Source organism: Dama dama, chromosome 20 (assembly GCF_033118175.1).
Source record: "Dama dama isolate Ldn47 chromosome 20, ASM3311817v1, whole genome shotgun sequence".
NCBI lineage: Eukaryota > Metazoa > Chordata > Mammalia > Artiodactyla > Cervidae > Dama > Dama dama.
The window spans coordinates 91912160-91937286 of record NC_083700.1 but is presented as its reverse complement, the minus strand read 5'-3'; the positions used below and the strand labels follow the sequence as shown (position 1 = coordinate 91937286).

The 25127-nt window shown below is 35.5% G+C and overlaps 1 protein-coding gene and 1 pseudogene across 8 annotated transcripts in view; one reads left to right on the top strand and one right to left on the bottom strand.

The window, feature by feature from the left end:
- The window catches only part of EPS15 (epidermal growth factor receptor pathway substrate 15), a 138224-nt gene that overhangs the window by 22217 nt on the left and 90880 nt on the right, over positions 1–25127 (bottom strand). For 6 of the 8 annotated variants that reach the window (XM_061121920.1, XM_061121923.1, XM_061121918.1 and 3 more), the window contains exons 14-21: positions 22575–22736; positions 21997–22194; positions 16514–16717; positions 14430–14546; positions 14105–14195; positions 11861–11896; positions 10468–10604; positions 5974–6043 (exon numbers count right to left, since the gene is read on the bottom strand). In XM_061121920.1, the coding sequence (XP_060977903.1) occupies positions 5974–6043; positions 10468–10604; positions 11861–11896; positions 14105–14195; positions 14430–14546; positions 16514–16717; positions 21997–22194; positions 22575–22736 (1015 nt within the window). Of the gene's footprint in view, positions 1–4431; positions 5792–5973; positions 6044–10467; positions 10605–11860; positions 11897–14104; positions 14196–14429; positions 14547–16513; positions 16718–21996; positions 22195–22574; positions 22737–25127 lie in introns of those variants that run through there. The other 2 variants (XM_061121924.1, XM_061121925.1) reach the window with 2 other exon arrangements.
- LOC133041243 (large ribosomal subunit protein uL6-like) lies at positions 618–4073 on the top strand (annotated as a pseudogene).

The following is a 25127-nucleotide window of genomic DNA, read 5'->3' as shown; positions in this document are numbered from 1 at the left end:
TCAGTGAATAAAAAGATTCAAGTTCCTGTGGATGCCAAAATCTAGTAGAAGGAAGAGGAGACAAATAAGAGAAAAACACAGAAATTTACATAGTACACTATGTATTAATAAACCAAAGGTATTAATAAACCAAAATACAGTAAGAAGGAGTAGAAAACATTATGGTGGGAGTGCTGGGCTAGATGATAAGGTGACATTTTGGCCAAGATTTGTTAGAGGTAACAGAGGTCATCCTGTGGATATATGGAAAAAAATCATCCTACTGATGATTGGAATGGGGAACAGCTAAGAGCTGAGTCTGTTTCTTGAGCCAACAGTAAAGTCAGTGTGACTGGAGCAGAGTGAGCACATGTAATAACAATGAGATATTATTAGAAAGCTTTAGGCCATTGTAAGGCTTTGACTGTATATAATTTGAAGGTAGAATCAGTAACATTTATTGATACATTAGAGACAGAGTAAGAGAAAAGAACCAAGGATGATTCTAAGATTTTAGGTCTTAGCAATGTTAAAGATGAAATTACCATGGGTTAGGATGGGGAAAGCTCTTTGCTACATTTACTGTGAGAATGAAGACCATTCTCAGCAGACTGTCAACATTCCAGAAAAATTTTTGACATTACCCTGAAAGGACAGTTATTGTGAAGGGCCCAAGAGGTACCCTTCAATCACATCAATGTAGAACTCTGTCTCCTTGGAAAGAAAAAGAAGAGGCTCTGGGCTGATATATGGTGGGGAAACAGAAAGGAACTGGCAACTGTTCATAGGATTTGTAGTCAGAGCATGATCAAGGGTGTTACATTGGGCTTCTGTTACAAGATGAGGTCTGTGTATGTCCACTTCCCCATCAACGTTGTTATTGAGGAGACTGGTTCTATTGCTGAAATTTGAAATTTTCTGGGTGAAAAATACATCCACAGGGTTCGGATGAGGCCAGGGGCTGCTTGTTCAGTATGTCAAACCCAGAAAGATGAGATGATTCTCGAAGCAAATGATAAAGAACTTGTGTCAAATTTGGCTGCTTTGATTCAGCAAGCCACCACAGTTAAAAACAAGGATATCAAAGTTTTTGGATGGTATCTATGTTTCTGAAAAAGTAACAGTTCAGCAGGCTGATGAATAAGATCTGAGTGGTCCGGCTGCAGAAACAGCAAGAAGCCAGATGGTTCTATGGATTCAACTGTGATATTTTAAAGAGGCAATAAAAAGTCTTTTGATTTGAGAAAAAAAAAAGATGGGGAAAGAGTCAAGAGAAGCAGGTTTGGGAAGGAAGATTAGGTGTGTGGTGTTAGACATGTTGTGTTAGACATATCTATGAGATGTTTGAGTGGAGATGTCAGTAGATAATTGGATACAGGTGTCTGGAGTTCATGGGAAAAAGTGTGGCTAGAGTTAGAAATCAACATGGAGAGAGTATGTAAAACCATAAAACCAGATGAGAACCCCAAGGAACAGAGACAGAGAAGACAAGTTCAGAGTCTAAGACCTAGAGCAACACAACATAAAGAAGTTTGGGAAAAGAGAAAGAATTAGCAGAGACAGAGAAAGAAGGACCAAAGAGGCTGGTGGAAAACTAGAGACATCATCTGAATGTGAGTCCATCTATTACTACTTCCTTAACCTTGTGAAATGGCTTCATCTCTCCATTTCTTGGTTTTCCTTGTCTATACAATAAACATAACAGCAGTTTTCTCAGGTAGTTGCTGTGAGAATTAAACAAGACCAAATATGAGAAAATAGCACATGCAGTGCTGGAACTAAGCAAGTGCTCAGTAAATGGTATCTATTACTATGATGATAACAACAATAAACCTTAGCCCACTTCCAGTCTACTATAGTCATCTACCACTTTACAGGAAATAAGCTAGGAACTGGAACTGAAAGAGAAGACCAACAAAGGCAACAGAAACCTACACTGAGATCACAATCTACCACTTTGGCCTTACTTAACCTGACTATTTCTCTATCTATAAGTAAGCTTTACCAAAATGTCTGCTTTTCTTCGAACATGCACTATATGTCCTTGCTCTCTTTGCTTTAACTACGCTTCCCATATCTACTTATGTAGGCCATTCTTTCAAGGCATACCACAAAAGCCACCTTCTGCTCTGAAATCATTCATGAGTTGCCCTAAAGGGAGGCCATCTCCCTTTTCTTTAAATGCTTGCAGCGTTAATGAATTCTCATGGCACTTACCATTCCTCAGTGTGGGCAATCAAGAGTTAATTAAAATGTATTAACCTTTCGTTTTATTATCTTAGGTTATCCTTTCTTACCATATAATATCCCTATCAATTCATTAATTCATCAGTTCAATAATGAGACTCTAAAAGAACTCATGTATTTTAAAAAGATACAATTTGACCACTTTTATTACAATAAGCCTTTTAAAATCTTATTTGCTGTAGTTCTAAATTTTAGGTTAAATCCAAACCCAGCACTACATTAAATCTTTTTTTCTACATATCTGCTTTTTTACATTCTTTATTACTTATGTTGGATGTTAATCTTCAAGCTGAAAACAAAGAATGCACACTGTTGAATCTCATCTTGATATTTGCCCAAGAAATTCAAATTGTGAAGGCATTTCTATACTAATCTTTCTCTACACTCATAATCCTCAATTTGTCACAATCAGCAAATTTCTACACTGAGTAACTCACTCTATTTTCATCTGGAAAAATAAGGCACCCTATTTTTAGCATATACTGAAGTATTTACATGCTTGAGTCTACTTCTAATTCCCTGCTCTCCTAGACAATAAATGAATAGAGAGAAATAGTTACTTAGTTGAAAAAGCTTTTAGACTCTATCAGCCATAGGTTTGAATCTTGGCTTTATTGTTCAAATCTAATAAAACTGTAAATCTTGACCAAGTTACTTAATGTTTGTATTTTCAGTTTCCTGACCTTTAAAGTGGGAATATGGGATTTATTTGGTGGTTCAGTGGTTAAGACTGTGCACTTCCACTACAGGGGGTACCAGTGCAACCTTTGATCTGGGAAGTTCCACAGGCTGCAAGGTGCAGCCTAAATAAATAAATAAAAGTATGACATACTTGGGGTGTGTGAAAAGGCCAAGACTCTAAAAATAATAATAAAATAAAGTGGGGATAATACTTAAAAGGTTTAGGATAAATGGAAAATTAGATTCCATAAGTAAAGCATGAAGACAGTATGCTAGAATAACATTTAGCTTTTCTCTGTATTATTAACAGAATCTATGTACTATTTGTAAAGTTATTACATTACCTATGGGAAGCCATTGATTTTTATTTTTTATTGATTTTATTTTTAAAAACTTTTCTTATGAAAAATTCAAAACAGATAAAAATACAAAGCTAGTATAATGAACCCTTATGTATTTATTGCTTAGCTTTAGTACTTAGCAACTTTATTTCCTATACACACTCCAGTTTAACCACTCTACAAGATTATTTTGATACAAACCCCAATTTCTTCATCTCTAAATCTGACATAATGTATCTCTAAGATAAAGACTTGTTTTGTTTCTCTGGTTTTGGCCATACTATGCGGCATGTGTGATCTTAGTTCCCTGACCAGGGATTGAACCTGTGCCCCTTGTAGCGGAAGTGCAGAGTCTTAACCACTGCACTGACAGGGAACTCTGAAGACTGTTTTTTAAAAGACCAAACTATAATAGCATTTTCATATCATCTTAAAAAATAAAAAAATTTCTTAATGTCAACCTGTCCAAATTTCTTTCATCTCATAAATCTTTTTTTAGTTGATTTATTCAAATCAAGTACAAGCAAGATCTACACGTATTATTTACGTGATACGCTCCTTAAATTTGTTTTTAAGTTTCTTCCCCCTTCTCTTTTTTTCCCCTATAATATTTTTGTTGGAGAAACATGGGAAATCCCAAGGGAGTTTTGCTAATATGGGAAGCCACTGATTTTTAAATTTAGGTCACGATCCATAAGAATCAATGCTGACTTTGAAACTGCCAAGGAACACTGTCTTTTATAAAGCAAAAAGACATTTTTATTGGTTTTACTGACATTTGCTAGGGTATATATTAAGCTCTTTAACATGAACAGTAAGTGAGATAATGATAAGAAAAGTAGAAAGTAATACACAAATACCATTATTATTATTGGTAGAACGTAATAGGATACATTTAGGTTGGTGCAAAAGTAATTGCGGTTTAATATTGTTTGAAATTTTCCATTTGATATTGGAATACATTCTTAAATAAAAGTGATTATGTTATATATCATTTTGATGTGCATTTCTTGTTTTATGCTTTTTGCTAATAAGTTTTACTTGCTGTTTATTTTATATGCATTGCAGACTATGAAAATGATTGTTAGACAAAAAGCAAATTAGAGCAGTCTTCATATTTAAGTTCAAAAATGGGTCAAAGCACCAGAGACGACTCACAAAATCAACAACGCATTTGGCCCAGAAACTGCTAACAAACACACAGTGCACTGGTAGTTCAAGAAGTTTTGCAAAGGAGACAAGAGTCTTGAAGGTGACGAGAAAAGTGGCCAGCCATCGGAAGTTGACAACAACCAAGTGAGAGCAATCATTGAAGCTGATCATCTTACAACTACACAAGAAGTTGCCCAAGAACTCGTTGACCATGCTACAGTCATTTGGGATTTGAAGCAAATTGGAAAGGTGAAAAAGCTCAAGAAGTGAGTGCCTCAAGAACTGACCACAAATCAAAAAAATCGTCACTTTTAAGTGTTGTCTTTTCTTATTCTATGCAACAATGAATCATTTCTCAACTTGATTGTGAGGTGCGATGAAAAGTGGATTTTTATATGACAACCAGTGACAAACAGGTCAGTGGTTGGACAGAGAAGAAGCTCCAAAGCACTTCCCAAAGCCAAACTTGCACCAAAAAAAGGGTCATGGTCACTCTTTGGTGGTCTGCTGGTGGTCTGATCCACTACAGCTTTCTGAATCACAGCAGAACCATTACATCTGAGAAGTATGCCCAGTAAATCGATGAGATGAATGGAAAACTGCAACACTAACAGCTGACCCAATTCTTTTCTGAGACAATGCCCAACCCCATGTCACACAACTGACACTTCAAAAATTGAACAAATTGGGCAATGAAGTTTTGGCTCATCTGCCATATTCACCTGACCTCTCACCAACTGACTAACACTTCTTCTTCAAGTATCTCAACAACTTTTTACAGGGAAAATGCTTCCACAACCAGCAGGACACAGAAAATGCTTTCCAAGAGTTTGTCAAATCCTGAAGCACAGATTTTTATGCTACAGGAATAAAATTTATTTCTCATTGGCAAAAATGTGTTGACTTTAATAGCTTCTATTTTCACTAATACAGATGTGTTTGACCCCGTTACTGTCATTGTTCAGTCGTTCATTTGTGTCTGACTCTTTGAGACCTCATGGGCTGCAGCACACCAGGCTTCCCTGTCCTTCACCATCTCCTGGAGTTTGCTCAGACTCATGTCTAATGAGTCGGTGATGCCATCGGACCATCTTGTCCTCTGTTGCCCCCTCTCCTCCCGCCTTCAATCTTTCCCAGCATCAGGGTCTTTTCCCACGAGTCAGCTCTTCATGTCAGGTGGCCAAAGTATTGGAGCTTCAGCTTCAGCTTCAATCCTTCCAATGAAAATCCAGGGTTGATTTCCTTTAGGATTGACTGTTTTGATCTCCGTGTATTCCAAAGGACTCCCAAGAGTCTTCTCCAACACCACAGTTCAAAAGCAGTAATTCTTCAGCACTAAGGTCCAACTCTCACATCCAAACATGACTCCTGGAAAAATCATAGCTTTGACCCTAGTTAAAATGATTTAAAATTCAGGGTCTGAAAGCACAATTACTTCCGTACCAATCTAATAACTATGCAATAATCTTAAAGCCATAAGCAAGTAAATAGGAGAATATAATTGATGAAGACCAAAAAAGAGAAGTTGAAAGAAAGGGTGATGTTTACTGTTCAAAGAAAATTATGTCCTTACCTGAATCGCTTGCTGCAACAACAACTGTTCCACCAGGAGCAAAAGGATCATTGTGCTTTAACATCTCTACCTAAACAAATTACACAAAGTCATGATTGAGAGAGGAAACTTTTCATAGCTGAAACTTTATTGCCACACCAAAGAAAATATTCTTCACAAACTCTAAACTAATTAAGAAATACAAGGCATTAGGAACAAGTGTTTACCCCTACTGATTTGCAATCTTATTAAAATGAAATGATTCATATCATTTTCTAATCTTTTACTGTAAAACATACATTCAGAAAAGTGTATGGAACATTATGAACCATTTAATAAAAGGTATCAAGTGAACATCTATGAAACTGCCAAAATCTCAAAAGTCTTCATGTGCCTGCTCTAATCACAATCCCATCCCTCCCCTCTGTAAAGATCATTATTACCCTGGCATTGGTGGTATCCATTTCTTTCCTTCATAATTTTGCTACTTGTTTAGATGCACACTATTCTTTAATTTTCATTTTGAAATAACTGTAGATTTCTAGAACAGCTGTAAAGATAACACAGAGACCTCTTATATGCCCTTCACCCAATTTCCTCTAATGTCAGTGTGTGTGTGTGTGTGTGTGTGTGTGTGTGTGTGTGTGTGACAGAGAGAAAGAGAATGCTTTCTATTAAAAAAAAAACTTTAGCCACTTTCAATAATAAGTCATGTAAAAAATCTGGATCAAATGATAAGCATGAATGGCTACAAAGAGTAAGGACTTTGTAAATGTTTTACAGAAGCCAGAGATTCTGACTACCGAACTATCTTCCTACTTCAGCTTGGTTTTAAATCATAGCCAAACAAAATGTATATCTAGGAAGGTAACTGAACTTTCTCTTTCTGGCATCAGGTTCTTTTTAAGAGGCCAGCTAAAAGTCTTGGCATACAATTAGAAAAAATGGGCACAAAAAGAGTTTTGGAATATTTATCTCCTACTCTGACTCATGACTATCAATGTCATCTGTATTACACGATCTACTTCTAATCATCAAGAACTTAGGTATTAGAAGTGAACGTCAAAGGATATTACAGAGCTCAAGTAAAACAGATGTATTTGATAAGAGAGAAACAACTCTCACTGAGACTTACCATATATTTTCTTTTTATAAAACAGGACCCATTAAAACAAAACTACTTGCAGAAAGAATAGTGATGTTTTTAGAACTGAAAATTTTAACTGATGCTTATCTTAACTTACACCTTTTATAAAATGAACACACTAGCTTGTACTCTGATTATCTGCTAAATGAATAAACAGCAATAAAGGGGAAAAAAAATCAAGCTGGTCTGTATAGCAAAGTAACTCTCCATGGTTCCTAATATGATAGTTAAAATACCAATGTGAGACAGAGTCACTGACATGGTAACACAAGTCACCAACTATTAATGCTGCTTCTCTCAACTGTGAGAGAAGGAAAAACTAACAGACCTGGTTTTAAATAGCTTGTAGATTTTATTTACCGTCACAGAGAGAATAGAAAAAGTAGGCCTACATGTGTGTCGTATATAATTCTATTCATCATACACTGTGCACGCGTGCTAAACTGCTTCAGTCGTGTCTGACTCTTTGTGACCCCATGGACTGTAACCTGCCAGGGTCCTCTGTCTATGGGATTCTCCAGGCAGGGATACTGGAGTGGGTCGCCATGCCCTCCTCCAGGGAATCTTCCTGACCAAGGGATCAAACCTGGGTCTCTCATGTCTCCTGCATTGGCAGGCAGGTTCGTTACCACTAGTGCCACATGGCAAGCCCACACACTTACCCTAAAAGGGCACTGAGACAGCAAGAGGCGCAGGATGGACCGTGCAGCCCATGGAGGAGTAAGTACCCACAAAACTCTCTGTGTTATGTTCAGTTTGGTAATTAGGCAATTTAGTACACGAAAGTAATTTTCATGACTAAAATTCAGATGGTATGATTTTATAGAATTAATGTTCCAAATCCTCCTATAAGGTCACCTAACCTAATCTATCACTGAAATTCTCTCTTCTCTACATCGGCCATCCATTTCCTCCTTTCACAGTATGACTTAGCATGTACATACTAGCTACCATATGCTAGCTGGGATAGTAGGAAATGGCACTTGTTGTTTTGGTTTGTTTTTTAAAATTATGTCCCTCTGAGAAAAGAGACCACCCTTGAAGGAACAGAAAAGACTTGTGGGGAGAGACTCGTATCTTAAGGCATTAACAGAGGCCTGTTTGAAAAGAAGAAAGATGACCAAAAGCAGGGGTTTGTAGTTAGGAAAAAATGAGTTTGAATCTTAGACTACAGTGGTGAAGACCTTAGATTTTGGTCAGATAGAGTCTGAATTTAGTTCTGTCACTTACTAACTTACTTACATGTAATAACGTCTCATTTACTTTATCTTTAAAATGAGGATGATACATGAGCCTCATAGGATTATTGTGATGCTTAAACGAGGTAACACATGAAAAGAACTTAGCACCATGCCTGGCACATAGAAGAGATTAGATAAATGTAACTATTATTATATTGCCAATTTGGTGTTTAGTTTACAGTTTTGAATGGAGAAATTAAGAACTGTCAGCAAGGGCACTGCTGCTTTCAAAAACCAAGCAGAAACGAGAAAAAGTAGTAGAATGAATGGTAGAAAAATTTCACCAGGGGAGAGGAGAAGAAACATGTTTATTTTTAAATTAGGATGAGCTGCTTTGGCCTCTTGCTTTTTAAACAATAAGAGTAGATAACAAGAGGCTAAAAGAAGGTGAGAGGGAAAGAATTCAGGTTGCGGGCAATTCGAGAAGAATTTGGCAAATGGGTCCACACTACAAACTGAGTGTTGCAGGAACACAAAGTATCCAGTAGCCTGTGGAAACCACAAATATTCAATTACAGAGGCATCTGCTTAGTTTTACAACAGTGGAAAAAACCAGTTGCTGGCCAAGTAGTTCGTTACTAAATACAGTAAGGAAGCTATTCAAGAATACCAAAGTTTATTACCTTTAAAATAATCAATTATGCTTTTAAGGAAGTTCTCTTAATCTAAGAGTATTAAAAGACAAAATTTCTGCCTCACGTATTTGTCAATCAACTGCTCCTCTCTAGAGCTGGTTTACTTACAGGTGTGAAATATCCTGTCTCAAAAAATAAGACTTCAAATAAAAACTTAAAAAAACCAAACAAGGAAAAAAAAGTAAAAACCTCTCCAAAACCATTGATAATTATTGAAATTGGCCTATAGATACACAGAGGTTAAAATACTTCATTATGTTACTCTATTTTGAAAGTGTTTAAATATCCTAATATAAAGATTTTGTTTTCAAAGCCTCCAGACTTGGTTGCCTGACCTTAGTTAATTTTTCTGAGTTCCAGTGCTCTTACTGTTAAAATAGGGACACCAACACCTACTTTGTAAGACTGATGTGAAGATTAGAAACTATGAATATAAAGCCCACAACAGTACTTGGATCATAGTGGGTGGTTATTAAATAGTCATTGTTGTACTATGTATATTATCAAGAGAGTCTGACATTTAGTGGGAATTAATACCTCTTTGCAAGAATAACACTCTAGATAAGTACACAAAATAACAGAAATGATTTTTTTTTAAAAAAAGATCAACGCTGTTCTTTTTAAATTGATTTCATTATTTCAATAACGCATACCAAATATTTTCAAAAAGCTTTACTGAAGACTGGCTTATGGACTTTTAATCATTTATTTTTAAAATCGCCAATGGGATAATATTTTTTTCTTTGAAGGGTGGACTTGATATTTGGATGACATGAGTATTCTGTCAATTTCAGTGGGTGCTCACAGTGTGAAATGCCAGTCTGAACCAAAAACTAGACAGGTTCGATGAGACTGAAATTTTTATATCCGTCAGAAGTAATCTACAAGAGAATTCTTTCATCACTGTGTATTTCAAGAAACTCACCTAACTCATCTATTTGTAGAGAGAACACAAAAGATCCACTGTATACTCATTTTCTTAAAGACAAAATATAATAGGCCAATAAGTCCTTTGCTTGTTATCTATATGCCTTATATTGCCACTTGGAAGGATTAGGATTTACAAGAAAGGTAAAGGTATGAGTCTCATTCCCAAGAGTTAGTGGCAGTTTAGCAAACAATTTTCTTGTCTAGAGTGAGTACTTACTGAATTATTTCTATCTTTCGGATTTGAAAGATAACTTGAATAGTGTATGATTTTACTACTGGTAAATTGCTTTTTTTTTCTACATTTGTCTCTTTCCCTACCTCTCCTCTGACCATTAAGCAGAAGTTAACATATATTTACTGATCACTGAACCAAAGTACAGGCAGGGCATGTGTACTAAATTTTTTGTAAGATATAGTTCCTACCCTCAAGAAATTTACTATCTAGCAATGATTAATGATTTTGTTATTTCACCAGACAACAAACTGTCTGCTCTTAAAAAGAAAAAAAGAAACTCACTTAGAACATCTGTGGTCCATTTAACATTTTTTAAACCCTACTTACCGATGTATTACTGATATTGCCGGCTGCACTAAAAGGGTCAGTACTTGAAGTGGCAAAAGGATCAGTAGAAGACTGCTTGAAGAAGCAGTCAGATGCAAATGGATCTGACCCTTTGAAAGGATCACCACCAAATGGATCTAAAAAAAAAACACAAATATGAGAGATTAAAAATTATTACTCTAAATTTCCTGTCTCTGATGACAACTGCCTTAATTAAAAGGCATTTTGAACTCCTGTAGAGTCTAAGTCAGGTACTTTATGACTACTTATCTGGGTCATAAAAATGTATAGACAGTTAGATCTAGTTAAGCAGTTTTAATTAACATTCTTTCCTACTTGTTCATTATTCATTCAAAGCAAGTCAATAACTCCAACACTTATTACACAATGTTGCCTATACGCTAGGTTTAAATACTTTCCTCTAACCTGGTGATTCTAATTTTGGGGGTGGGGAAAGGATCACAGTTTTCTTTGTGGTTTTGATAAAAGAGCTTTTCACCCAATAAACTGATTTTTTTAATTAGCACATAATATCAAGTGATCCCACTTTAAAGACCCTTATTCTATGCTATTATAACTAAGAAGAAAGAAAAAAAGAACACATAGGAATGTTAAGTGAAAGTGTTAGTCATTCAATCATGTCTGACTTTCTGCGACCCCATGGACTTCAGCCCGCCAGGCTCCTCTGTCCGTGGGATTCTCCAGGCAAGAATACTGGAGTGGGTTGCCGTTCCCTTCTCCAGAAAGCTTCCTGACCCGGGGATCAAACCCAGTTCTCCCGCACTGCAGGCAGATTCTTTACCATCTGAGCCACCAGGGAAGCAAAGAAACAACAAAAATTTCTAAATGTATTTCTCTCTCTGGGCTCAATGATAACAGCCAACAGTTTGGAACAGGTTTGGGAAGCATAACTAAATGGCACGCCAGATTTGTGAAAATCCCAGAGAAAGAATCTTAAAAAGCCTGACACAGTAATTATTTAAGATCTGTAATAGGCTATAATTGAACGGGAAAAAAAGTCCTAAACCCTATAGTAATGTAGATCATTTTATTTATCTAATCCTTGGCTAATAAGAAGAAACCAGTGTATTAAAAGCATCAAAGAATCATTTGGTGTATTAAAAACATCAAAGTATAAGCACTAATGTTATTTTTTATAAAGTATAGCTAACAGTTTACTAAGCAAATTCACAAGTATCTGTCACTTTTTCTCTGAAAATGCCAGGTACATACAACATCTTAGTGACGCCTTCGGTCAATTTTAAAACTGAATAAAAAGGAAGTCCATTCCTAAAACTACCCAACTGTGATCTCTCATTCATAAATATAAACAAAAGCTTATAATTAAGAAGAATTAAATTAAAGCTAAGAAGGACTTCAATAAAACACTAACCAATTTTTCCAAAAGGATCATCCTTGAAAGGATCACCTGTGATAAAAGAAATATGCAGAAATCAAAATCACAATATTTACTGTTGTGGCACCATTACTTAAAGGGTAACTTCAAAACAAAAGCAACGTTTGTTTCAATAACTCTACCTCAAAGTAGGTTAAGACAATGACTGCTGTCCACCTTTAGGAAATATTTAAAATACTAATAAGTATCACTATTTTAATAAGGGAAGAACATCAATATGCCTCATAAAAGAGGCAAATTTGAATCAGAGCCAACTATACTTACCTCCTGACCACAAGGTCAGATTACATGGAGGGGAAAACACAGGCTTGAGGGCAAGAATTTTACTAACAAAATGTCTACTTTTCACAGTATTCCTGGATGGGTATTACCATCAACACTTCAGAAACAAAGATACCAGGCTTCACTGAAGTACAAAAAAAAAGTGCTTAAAGAATTGGAGGGTCTAGAAATAAATCCTTACACATTTATCATCATTCGATTTTTGACAAGAGTGCTAAGACAATTCAATGGGGGAAAGAATAGTCTTTTCAACAAATGGTACTGGGACAACTGGATATCCACCTGGAAGAGAATAAAGTTGGACCCCTATCTCACACCATGAAATCAAAAGCACAAGAGAAAACATTAAAAAAAAAAAATTAGACTCCATCATAATTAAGACAACATTGAACACAAGAATATAGTTGCAAATCATATGTTTGATAAGGGACTTATATTCAGAATATGTAAAGAACTCCTACAAATCAATAATTAAAAGACAAACAACCAATTTAAAAAAGGGCAAATGATTAGAATAAACATTTCTCCAAAGAAGACATAAGGATGGCCGATAACCACAGAGAAAGATGTTCAACAATATTAGTCATTAAGGAAATATAAATCAAACCCAAATAAGATACCACTTCACACTCACTATGATGGCTATAATCAAAAGGATAGAGAGTCACAAGTGTTGGCAAAGATATGGAGAAATTGCAAGCCACATATACTACTGGTGGGAATATATATAAATATATATATATATAAAATGGTACAGACACTTTGGAAAACAGTTTGGCAGCTCCTCAAATGATTCAACAGAGTACTATGATCTGATATATACCCCCCAGAGAAAGTAAACATATATTCACACAAAAACTTGTACATAAGTGTTCACAACAGCATTATTCAAAACAGCCAAAAAAGTGTAAACAACCCAACAGTCCATCAACCAATGAATAAGTAAAATGCGGTACATCCATATAATAATATTCATCAATTAAACAGAAAGAAATATTGAAACATATTAAAATGTAAGCAATCCTTGAAAATATTAGGCTAAATGAATGAAGCCAGACATAAAAAAGCATATATTGTATAATTCCCTAAGTATACACATCTATAGAGACAGAAAATAGATTAGTGGTTGGGGGAATTGAGGGTTAGGGGAACAGGCAATGACTTACAATGGGTATGGAGTTGCTCTATGGGGTAATAAAATTTGTTTCAAAACTTGATTTTAGTGAGGATTATACAACTACGTAAATGTACTCAAACCATTTAATTGTATACTTTAAATGCTCAATTTACATATCTTTTAACACTACATATATATATATATTAATAAAGAAGCTTTCTTAGAAGAGTTCTAATTTCTAGGCTCATTTTGGCCATGCCTCTGAGCAAATTATTCCATTTATGTATCTTAGTTTCCCATCTTTAAAACTGGTAAAAAACTGACCTATCAGTTTCACAAGGTGAGTTTGGAAATAAATAAAAAGAAGTTTAACATAAGTGGTATTTAACATAGCTTATGATGACATCAGGTATTTTAACTTACTGAACTTATGATTCTTCAATAAGACTTTAGGGAGCTACTAACTACTATAGACAGGGATCAAACTACTAACTACTATAGTTTCTGTTGCTGTAAAAGCATGGTGTTGGCACTTTTGGTAAATAATTGCTGGTTGACTTAAGACAGCCCAATCTCTTCTCTTTCTTTGGGTCTCTATTCTGAAGGAGAAACATACTCTTAATCAGGGGTTCCTAAGGCATAATCAAATGCTTAGTTCCAGGATTTAGTTGCCTGGAGAGGACAAATACTAAAGTCTGACCATGTAAAAACATCATTCTCTTTTCTACTTTTGCTATAACAAGTAGGCTCTCAAAACTGAAGCCCAAATTCTTATATGGTCCTTTTTGGTAAATTTGTAATGTAAATATAAGAATACTTACTGCCAACAAAAGGATCAGACTGGAAAAAATCCAAGTTTGAATCTGCAACTGGATTTGTCAGTGAACTTGTTTCTACATTAAATGGATCTTCCTAAAAATAATTTAAAATTTAAAAAAAAGGTTTTAGAAACCAAAAGTTTTAAAAGGTAACATCTTAAAATAAAATAGCATGTTTGAAAAATCAACTGATGGTAACATAACAAATATTTTTGTGGTCATAAAGTGCATTTAACACATTTTTCTCTTTCCTTAGCATTAAATAGTATATAACCCATATTGAGAAGAGAATAAGAACATTTACATATTAATATAGAATTATTTTTACCTCTTTTGAATGTCTGTCACTATTAAATTCAGGACAAACTTTTTCATTAACAGCTACAGTCACCTCTTCATTTTCATCAGTCACACCAGAAGGCAGTATTTCAGGACTACTTCTTGCCTACAAAATATTAATCCTTCAAAATATTAATTCTTCACAATATATTTTCTACTTGGCAGAGGAAACTGACAAACAAGAGTCAAAAACTACTAAAATTTTTAAAAGATAAGCAAAATATATTCATTGGATGACCTCTATAATATTTCTCAGGAAAATGATATCATCAAGCCTCAAAACCACTCAAGGCCAGAAAACCCCAGTTCTTCCTTAACTACATCCCTCTGGTCATCCCCCAGCTAGATTCCAAGTCTTATGGAGTCTACTTCTCATCTAGTTCTCAAATCCTTCCATTCTTCTCCATCCTGACTGTCACTACCATTCATTTATAGCATCATCATTTCTGGTACATATTACTGTAGTAATAATATTCCAACTGTCTTCCTGCCTCCAATATTTGTCCTCCACATCTATCCTTCTCAGGGCAGCCGAAGTAATAGATCTAAAATATGAATCTAATCATGATCTTCTGGTTAGAAGTCCTTCAATGATGTCATTGCTTTCTGCATTTAGATCAGTAGATCTAAAGTCTTAAGAAGTGGCAAAACCAACTTCTATTTCATACCATCCTATGTCTTTGAAGGATAACCTAGCAATTTGCATTTTGTGCTTAAAAGAATATTGTGCAGTTCAAGACTGCACTGTACAAATAACATTAAATCTATTAATTTTAAATCCTTAGTATCTATCAAATTTATATTCTTCTCATCATCTCTCCTGCTACTGGTTATATCCAGGTTAAAACAATTCTCACACAGACTACCCCAATAGTCTCTCACCATATCTCAGTATGTCTAGTCCTATTCTCCAATCTACAATCCACTGTAAAAAAAAATTTTTGGTGGCACCCTACAGCTTGTGGGATCTTAGTTCCCTGACCAGGAATTGAACCCAGGCTACAGCAATAAAAGCACTGACCAAGTCCTAGCCACTGGACTGCCAGGGAATGCCTTATCCAGATTTTCTAAAAGGTAAACTCAATCCTGTCACTTCTTGCTTAAAAATTCTTCAATGGCTACTCACTGTAGTAAGGCAAATTCCCCAATGCTGCAAGATGAATCGAAATTTCTTACTCTCTGGTCCTTTCTGACCTGAAAGTGGTCATTTTTATCTAGGCACATAACATAATCACCTAGGAGTTTGTTTTTTAAAACATATGTACCTGGGCCCAACCCAGAAACTCTAGTTCAACAAGTTTGGAATGGGGCACAGATATCTCTATCTTGATAAAAAGTACCAGAGGTAATGCAGGTAACCCATAGGAGACAGCCTCATCTCCTACCAATACATTCCTCACCATCACAAAACCACCTCAGAAAACTTCTCATAATCCCGTGCAGCATATTTTCTCCCAATACATACTTATGCTAATGCTGTTTCCTCTGCCAGAAATGTACCACCTTCTCCTTTGCTTAACCTCTTCTCACTTCAGTGGTCACTTGTAAAGCTTCCCTATGACATCATCTCTGAGCCTCCTCCAAGTTGTCCTACCTGAATACCCTATTTACTTTATCACAGCCTTTTAACATAGTGTTACACGACTAGACTACATGCAGCTGGAAGACGGGGTTAAAGGTTTTTTGTCTCTGTAGCTCTCATTCAGAAGAGCAGCACTCTTGCATTAGCTGATATTCTCAAAAAAAAAAAAAGTAAATAAATGTCTTCAATATTATGAAATAATTACTTTCAGCTTTGGATGAGATTACTTAAAAATAAATACTACTTTCAAAAGTTACTACCTACAGAACCACAACTTTGAAAACACGCCTCTATAACAAATAGATCAGTTAAAATTACATTTTGTACTAGTTAAAACTGTTAGAACCCACTCTTCCTTTCTCAATTGTCTCAGATGAGGCAAGGCCACATATTTATATTAGGTAATGAGATGTCAATAGAACTTTCATCTGAATCAGTTTTTTTTCCCTTCTGAAGTTGGTTATGGAATTAAAGGAACTATTGAGACTCACTGGAGACTCCTGGTGTATGGGCTCAGACTCTGGGTTGCTCTGGCCTTCAGTGTGCTCATTAAGATTGGCTGTTTCACTGCTGCTGGTACTGAGGCTGCAATAATCTGTAGCACCATTTACAAGAATGCTATGTGGACTACTGCACCAATTTAATTGATTACTATGGTTTTCCAGCTCTTTCATTTCCACAAGTTTCATTTGCATCTGTCAATACAAAGAAGAAATACAAAACAGAATTTACTAGAAAGACATTTTTAGACAAAAACTAGACAAAATTACTAGAAAGACTTGTGATATAATAATAACTATATGCTTAGACTTGATCAAGGATAAATCTGCTTCCATTAAGGAATGCAGCATGACTTAGAGAAAAGGATTTCAGTAATCCATCCCAGTAAGTTCTCCTCCTGAAATTACAGTATATATGGATTTGCTTTTGTACATCTTTTGAAAGATCCAAGAATTTTAATTCAAATATCTGCTAATTGGCAGTCCTTTAGAATATAACTAGAAAAAGTGTCAGAGCATTGGGAAAAAGATGGCAAAGCGGTAGTGCAAGGCAAATTTTGTGATGACACTTTAGGAGAGGTAGAGGAAATAGAGGAAGGGTACATAAGACTTTGGAGCCATTCATATTCCTATTGGGAAGAAGAGAAGTGAAAACAAAGGTACAATGAGCTAGTGTCCTATCCCCTGGCATTATTTATTAATGGGCTAGAACCTTAAGAAGTAGCGTCTAAATCTAAAATATACCAAACAGGTTAAATGAAGGACAAAGTTTTTTTAAATTTCAATATCCATTGACTTTCTACACCTGGGACAACTCAATAAATTGTAATATATATAAAAAGAAAAATGTGGGGAACTAGAAGGAAAAAAATGCTTATTTATACCAATATCTACAATAAAAACACATTTACATATATTTCAAAGAAATTGAGACAACAGAATAAAAAAATGTTTCTAGTGAAAAAAACAATAAACAGAACTTTACTGCATAGTATCATTTTCATAAAATATATATATATATTTTAATTACATTGGCGTCCTCTATTTATTAGCATGTTATATATATTTTTTGTTTCTAGCAAATATAAAAATTACCTATTGACATTCTGTAAATCTCTGTTCCCTAATCTTATTCCCCTAATATTTCCCATAAAGTTTTTAAGTTGCTCAATTTGGAATCTATAAATTTACCAAAGGAGAAGTGAGGTTCATAGCCTGGAAAAAGAACACTATATTGGATAAGCAGACAGATGTACACCTAGCTCTATCACTTTCTAATTATTAGGTTATCTTAGTCAAAGTACCCTCTCCAAGCTTCCATTTTTTAATCCACAGAGGTAGTAAGAGCTATCTTCATAGAAGATTTTTATGTGAAGTAAAAGACATATTTAAAAGAACTCTGTAAAATGTAAAGGCCTATGTAAATGAAGGACAGTGTGTGTAAAAGTACCTAGCACACTACATTTCTCACTACCGTAACAATTAAAATTTCCTGTTCCTTTTCTACTACTCTATTTTTAAAATGTTAAAGACTAGAGCCTTTTGAGGATAGAGACCAAATTTTTGTTATTAACTTTGTATCTCTAACATCTAGCACAATGATGCATACTATAGGTGCTTAATAAATGTTCACTCAAAAACACAAGTATTATGCTTATATATTTAAACAGTGGGCATCAGTATGTGTGTGGGGGTGTGTGTGTGTGTGTGTATATGTATATATATATATATATATATACACATCTCATTTTGTGTGTATATATATTGTGTATATATACACACAAATTGCATTTCATTTAGGATTTAAAATAACAATCAAAAATACTACACATTTATAACACAAAGCATATGCCTTGTATATTCCTAGTGCTATAGAGCAGTGGTTTATAAACTTACTTTTACTTTAATCTACAGAAAGAAATAGAGTTTACACTTCAACCCAGTAAATATATATGTACATATGTCTCTCTGTGTGTAAATATACATAAAACATACATACAGATGCATATATCATACATATAACTATACATTTACACACATACACAGGGGTGAAACAAGTTTCATGAAGTAATACTCATCCTTACTATGTGTAATGTATGCTGGTATTTCCTATTCTCTCTTATTTCATTAAATAATTTATCATGATCATTAAATCAATTTTAATGCTACTACCTTGTAGTCTAAAAATTTAAACCATTACTCACCATATAGATGAAGCAGTCGGGTGAAATGCCTGCCTACCAGAGAGTTCTATGTAGGACAGTTTTTTCCTTATTTATTCCTGAGACAATCAACAGAATCATGAATACAACCTGGCCTTCCTGTGTCTGAGTCTCCCAGGCACCTGTCATTTAAGCCTGTGTTCTCCCTCACTCTCTAGGTAAACTTGGAGGATATAGAAAAAAATCATCACACAACTAACACAAGCTCTCTGCAAACTGTGCAAGAAAAGTACAACAAACATTTAAACTGCCAGAAATACTTGGATAAATAGTATACATTGTGCAAGCAAGTTACACAGAGTAAAGGTCAAAGGTTTTTTGTTTTCTAGAAAATTTGTACAAGGTAAGAAATAAAAATAAAAATTCACCAAGTCACAAAATCTCTCTTTAGTTATTCCTTTTTCCAAAAAAGCTATAGCTAAGTTTTAGAGAGCAATAAAGGTATCAGGCTAATTTACAACCAAATTTCTTTTTTATAAGCCCATGGGAATATGCTGCCCTCTGTGGGAAAGACACACGGTACCTGAGTCAAGTGTAAGAATTTGGTATGTTTATTCTTAAGATTTGGAGATCAGACACAAAGATCTAATCCCTTCTACAAATATCTGAAACACTTGGTAGTACATCCTGCTGACACTATCTTCCATGCTCAAAAACATGGCTTTATTTTCTCTCTGATAATTTATAATATCTGGAGTCATTCCTATTTTTCTAATTTATGCTCTTTCCTTTGAAAGAAATCCCCTTTCAAAAAAGTCAAAGAAAAGAAAATTAAAAAACAAGCCAGAGACTGGGAAAAATTATTTGTAAATCAAATATCTGATAAAGGACTTATCTCCAGAATATACATATATATATTTTTAAAAACTTGTGTAATAAGACAACCCAAAACAGGCAAAAGACTTTACCATCTGAACCACCAGGGAAATCCAGGCAAAAGATTTTAAACAGACATTTCATCCAAGAGGATGTACAAATGGCTCACAGGCATAGGAAAAGATGATCAACATCTCTAGTCATTAAAGAACTGCCAATTAAAAACTATGAAGTACCACTTTACATCTACAAGAATGTCTGTAATCAAAAAGACAATAAAGTGTTGGTAAAAATGTGGAGAAATTGGAACTCTTACATATTGCTAGGGCAAGTATAAAAATGTTACAGCCACTTTGGAAAAGTTTGGCAAATTAAAGTTAAAAAAAAAAGCTTAACGTAACTTTACAATATAGCCAACTATTTTATATCCAGGAGAAATGAAAACACATGTCTACATAAAGAATTGTATGCAAACAGAAAATTCACAGCATCATTATTCATAATAGTCAACAGGAAGAAAGAATCCAAATGCCCATTAACTGGTGAATAAATAAACAACACACCTTATAAAATGAACTATAATTCTGTTACATGCTACAATATGGATGGGTCTCAAAAACATTACACTAAATTAAAGAAACCACATGAGAAAGACCACAGAGTGTTCAGTTCTTCTATGTGAAATGCTCAGAAAAGGCAAATCTACAGACACAGAAAGTAGTTACCCAGGGGTAAGGGTGGGAATTGATGATAAATGGCACAAGGGTCTTTTGGAAGTAAGGGAAATAATTCTAAAACTGGATTGTGATGTTTGAGCAACTCTCAAACATCAAATTTACTGAAAATCATGCATTGTACCATTAAAATGGGTTAATTTTACAGTCTATAAATAACATTAAAAATATTTTTAAAACTCAAATAAAACTATTTTAAAGACTGTCCATTTATCTGGTATCGTTCCCAATAGTATAAAATTTGGGTTTACTACATGTTAACTGAGTATCTACACTGAGACAAGAACTATGCTAAATGCTTGGATAAATATGTATGTTTCTAGACCAAAAAGCTCCATCTACTGAGAGAGGTAGATACATAAACAAAAGTGCAGGGGAAAATGTTACAATTACTGTAACAGAAGTACAATGTCCAAAAATGGCAGGATTCAGAAGATGCCACAAAGAAAGAAGAGGTTAAGCCATGGCTTGCAAGATGGGTGAGCAGGTATTCATCTGCCAGACAAGAGAGGGGAAGGAAGCATATCAAGGAGAAGGAGTTCATTATATATAATAATTAACTGACCAGGTTTCAGAAGATCTGAATTCTAGGCTATGGCTCTTCTGAAGGCTACATAACCATAAGCAAGTTCCTTAACCGTCCCTGGCTTCAGTTTGTTCAAATTCAAATGGAAAGGAATGGGCTATGCAGTCTCTACATACATCCAACCATCCTACCATCATTCTTTAAATATTATTCCCCATTTAGGGAAGTCAAGAAACAGCAAAGGAAAGGATCGATATTCTGGACCTACCACAACAGTTATATTTATCTATATAAAGAAAAATCTCCTAATTTCAAAAAAATAAAGGTTTCTAAATGAGCAAAACTGATTTTAAGATTAGAATCCCCAAAAGGCAAGACACCAGGTTATTATTTATAAAAATAAGCAACACTTAACTGAGCACTTACTTACCAAACCCTATGCTCAAATGTCTCACTGGTTTTGCCCCATTTAAACTTTAAAAGCAGCTAAAGGAGGTAGGCATATTGTTAATTCTCCAATTTTATTTTATTTATTTATTTTTAAAAATTTGGCCATGCTGTGCAGCTTGCATGATCTTAAATGTCAGTTCCCCAATCAGGAATTGAATCCGTGTCCTCAGCAGTGAAAAGGGCGAAATCCTAACCTCTGGTGGTTATTGTTGTTTGGTTACTAAGTCATGTCCAACTATCTAGCGACACCATAGACTGTAGCTCGCCAGTCTCCTCTCCATGGGATTTTCCAGGCAAGAATACTGGAGTGAGTTGCCATTTCCTTCTCCAGGGGATCTCCCTGATTCAGGGATTGAACTCATGTCTCCTGTATTGGCAGGTGGATTCTTTACTGCTGAGCCACCAGGGAATTCCCAGTTCTCCAAGCTGAGGAATCTAACACTGAGATGATTCAGGCAGAAAGCAGCAGAGCAAGCCTTTAAATCCAAACCATCTAACTACAAAGCCTGCACACTCAACAAGATTTCAGTGATAATCATCAGATGTGTAAGATTCACAACAGTTTTAATTTATGAAAGGTGACAAGAAGCCTATTCGTATAAAATGACAGAAAATGAATAATAACCTGGACAGAAGAAGAAGCAGTAGAAGTGGAGAAAATACTAGGTACTAAAAGGATACGTGAGTGCCCACTTGAGTGTATTTTTCACTCCCATAAAGACTTACTGAACTGATTTCCTGCTGTGAATCTTGCAGGTGCTGCTGGAGAGGTCCCAGCTGAGCCTTCCCTGTCTCCACACTCTCTTCCAACTCTGCTGTTTCTTGCTGTAGGCGACTCAGTTCTTCCCTAGCTTTGGCCAGCTCTTCTTCATAAGTGGAGATCTGTGATTCTTGACTAGTTAGTTCAGCTTTCAGGGATGAGATCTACAACGTGAGGTGAACGAGACAACCAGGGGATTAAAAAAAGAGATGTCATTAAAATGTTCTATAACGCAATATTTATTTTAGTTTACTATTTTGGTGTTTTTGATGTATATTTTCTGTAGAAAAGGCAATCAGGGACTGACAGAGGAGAGTGGAAGACATAGGTACCATACTTCCAACTAAATTTTAGGGGAAAAAAAATGCAGTGTCCTATTTCCCCTGTAATTTCTAGATGAAACATGCCCCATCTCCTTCACGTTCCCAAACTTCATGTTGACTAGACTGGCACCTAACAACAGCGAGCAGAGAGAGTTTCTATCTTAAGCCAGCCAGAGCACCTAAGGTAAAGACACAGGCAGTGGTAAGCCGCCAGGCCTTACCAGCTGGGCCTCCTCAGCACACTTCTTTCTGACTTCCTGCAGTTGCTCCTCCAGCTGGGCTTTCTGCTCATCCAGCCCATCAAGGAGTTCCTGTACTTGCTGTTTCTGGGCCTGTAGTTTTTGCAGATTAGTATTCTCCCTTTGCACTTCATCTTGAAGATCCTGAAATACAGGAATATCAACATTATTTATTGGAGGCAAGAGAAGGTTAACAATTTTTAAAAGTCTATCATAAAAAAAAAAATCTATCATAAGGGAAGGTAAAGTCTCATCTTATTACGTATACTGTGTTGGTGGATTGGAGGACTCATAGCTTTAAATACAATCTTTACTTGAGGACATCTTTCCTAGATTCCAGATTTAGACATTCAATTTGCTTACTCAGATCCATCCTTGGATGTCTGATGGACTTCTCTAACATAACAAGAACAGAACTCCTGGCATTTCCTCCCCCCCACTCCACAACATCTGCTTTATCCTCCATCTGCCCCCTCTCAGTTTCTCTGGCCAAAAAATACAGCATCTCCTCCGACTCTTCTCTTTCTCTCACGTATCATCTCCAATCTGTCAGCAAATCTTGCTGTTCCTTCCTTCAAAATATATTTTAAAAATCCGGCCATGTTTTTCTTCAACCTCAGCCCAAGTCGTTTTTCTCTCTCTCCTGGATTGCTGCCTTCTAACTGGTTTCCCTTCATCCACCCATGCTACCTTTCAGTTTGTTTACAGCACAGTAGTCACTGTTAAAAACCTACATCAGATGATGGCACTCCTCTGCTCAAAACTCTGCACTGACTCCCCATCTCCCTTACCATAAAAACCCAAGTCCTTATAGTGGCCCTATGTGGTCCCATCTCCCAGCTTCATTTCTACTGCTCTCTCCTGTGCTCACTCTTATTTCACCCACACTGGCCTTTCTGATGCTTCTCAAACATGTCAGATATGCTTCCTTCTCAGATCTTTCACTGATTATCCTCTCTTCCTAGAAAACTCCTCCCCAAATTACCCACATGCCTTAATCCCTCATCTCCTTGAAGTCTCTGCTCAACTGTTACCTTCTCAGTGAGGCCTCCCTCACCATCACCCATCACCATCTCCCTCCACTGATCCTCCTTCATATATAGCATATAATTTTATTTATTTTCTCTAACAGCTTTACTGGGATAATTTGTACACTATACAGGCTTTCCTCATAGCTTAGTCAGTGAAGAATCTGCCTGCAGTGCAGGAGACCCGGGTTTGATCCCTGGGTTGGGAAGACCCCCTGGAGAAGGAAATGGCAACCCCCTCCAGGATTACTGCCTGGAGAATCCCATGGACAGAGGAGCCTGGCAGGCTACAGTCCATGAGGTTGCAAGAGTCGGACACAACTTAGCAACTAGAGAGAGAGAGGGCACACTATACAATTCACCCATTTAAAGTGTACAAGTCAATGGTCTCTAGTATATTTAGAGTTGTGCAACCATGACCGAAACAGTTTTAGAACAGTTTTGTCACTATAAAAAGAAACCCCATACCCATTAGTGAGTTACTCTCTATTTCCCTCCCAATCACCCTGACCCTAGGTAACTATCAATCTATTTTTTCTCTCTATAGCTTTGTCAAGTCTAGACATTTTTATATGAAAGGAATCATACATCTGGATTTTTGTGACTGGCTTCTTTTGTGACTTATAATGTTTTCGAGTTACATCTTTGTTGGCACAAAATAGTATAATTAAATAGCTTTAGAAGATATAATTTATACATATCATAAAAACTGCCCACTTAAAGTTTACAATTCAGTAAGGTTTGGTAAATATATACAATTGTGCAAAAATCACCACAATCCAGTTTCATAACACTTCCATCACCTAAAAAGTTTCTTCATGCCATTTTGGAATCAATTCTCATTCCCTTTTCAAGCAACAGGCAACCAATGATCTGCTTTGTGTTACTATATTTTTACCTTAGACAGTCTACATAAATAGAATCATATAATATGTAGTCTACTGAAATATATAGTCTACCATATTATACCTAGTATAATATTTCCAGATTCATCCATGTTCTGCATGTATAAGTAATTTGTTCCTTTTTATTGCTGAGTAGTATTCCACTGTATGGATATACCAGATGGACATCTAGACTACTCCCAGTTTTTGGCTATTATGAGTAATAGAATATATTTCCTTCTATTAGAACATAAACTCCATGAGTCCAGGGATATTTGCAAATTTCATTCACTACTATATTCCCAGCTTCTAGTATACAAGAAATACTCATTGAATGATGAGTAATATCATAAAGATGTCAATTCTCACCTAATTAACCTATATACTTCAAAGAAAATCCTAACAAGATTTTCCAAGGAGACTGACAAGCTGCTTCTGAAACGTATTTTGAAGAACAAAGGAAAAAAACCTAAAACAGCATTATAAAATGTAAAAGGACTTACCCTATACAATATTATGAATTACTGGAAACCTTAAATAGTTAAAAACAGTTTTGTCTGATGCAAGGATAAAGGAAGAAAAAAACAGAATTCAGACACAGATTTAAATTAGAATTTAGACAT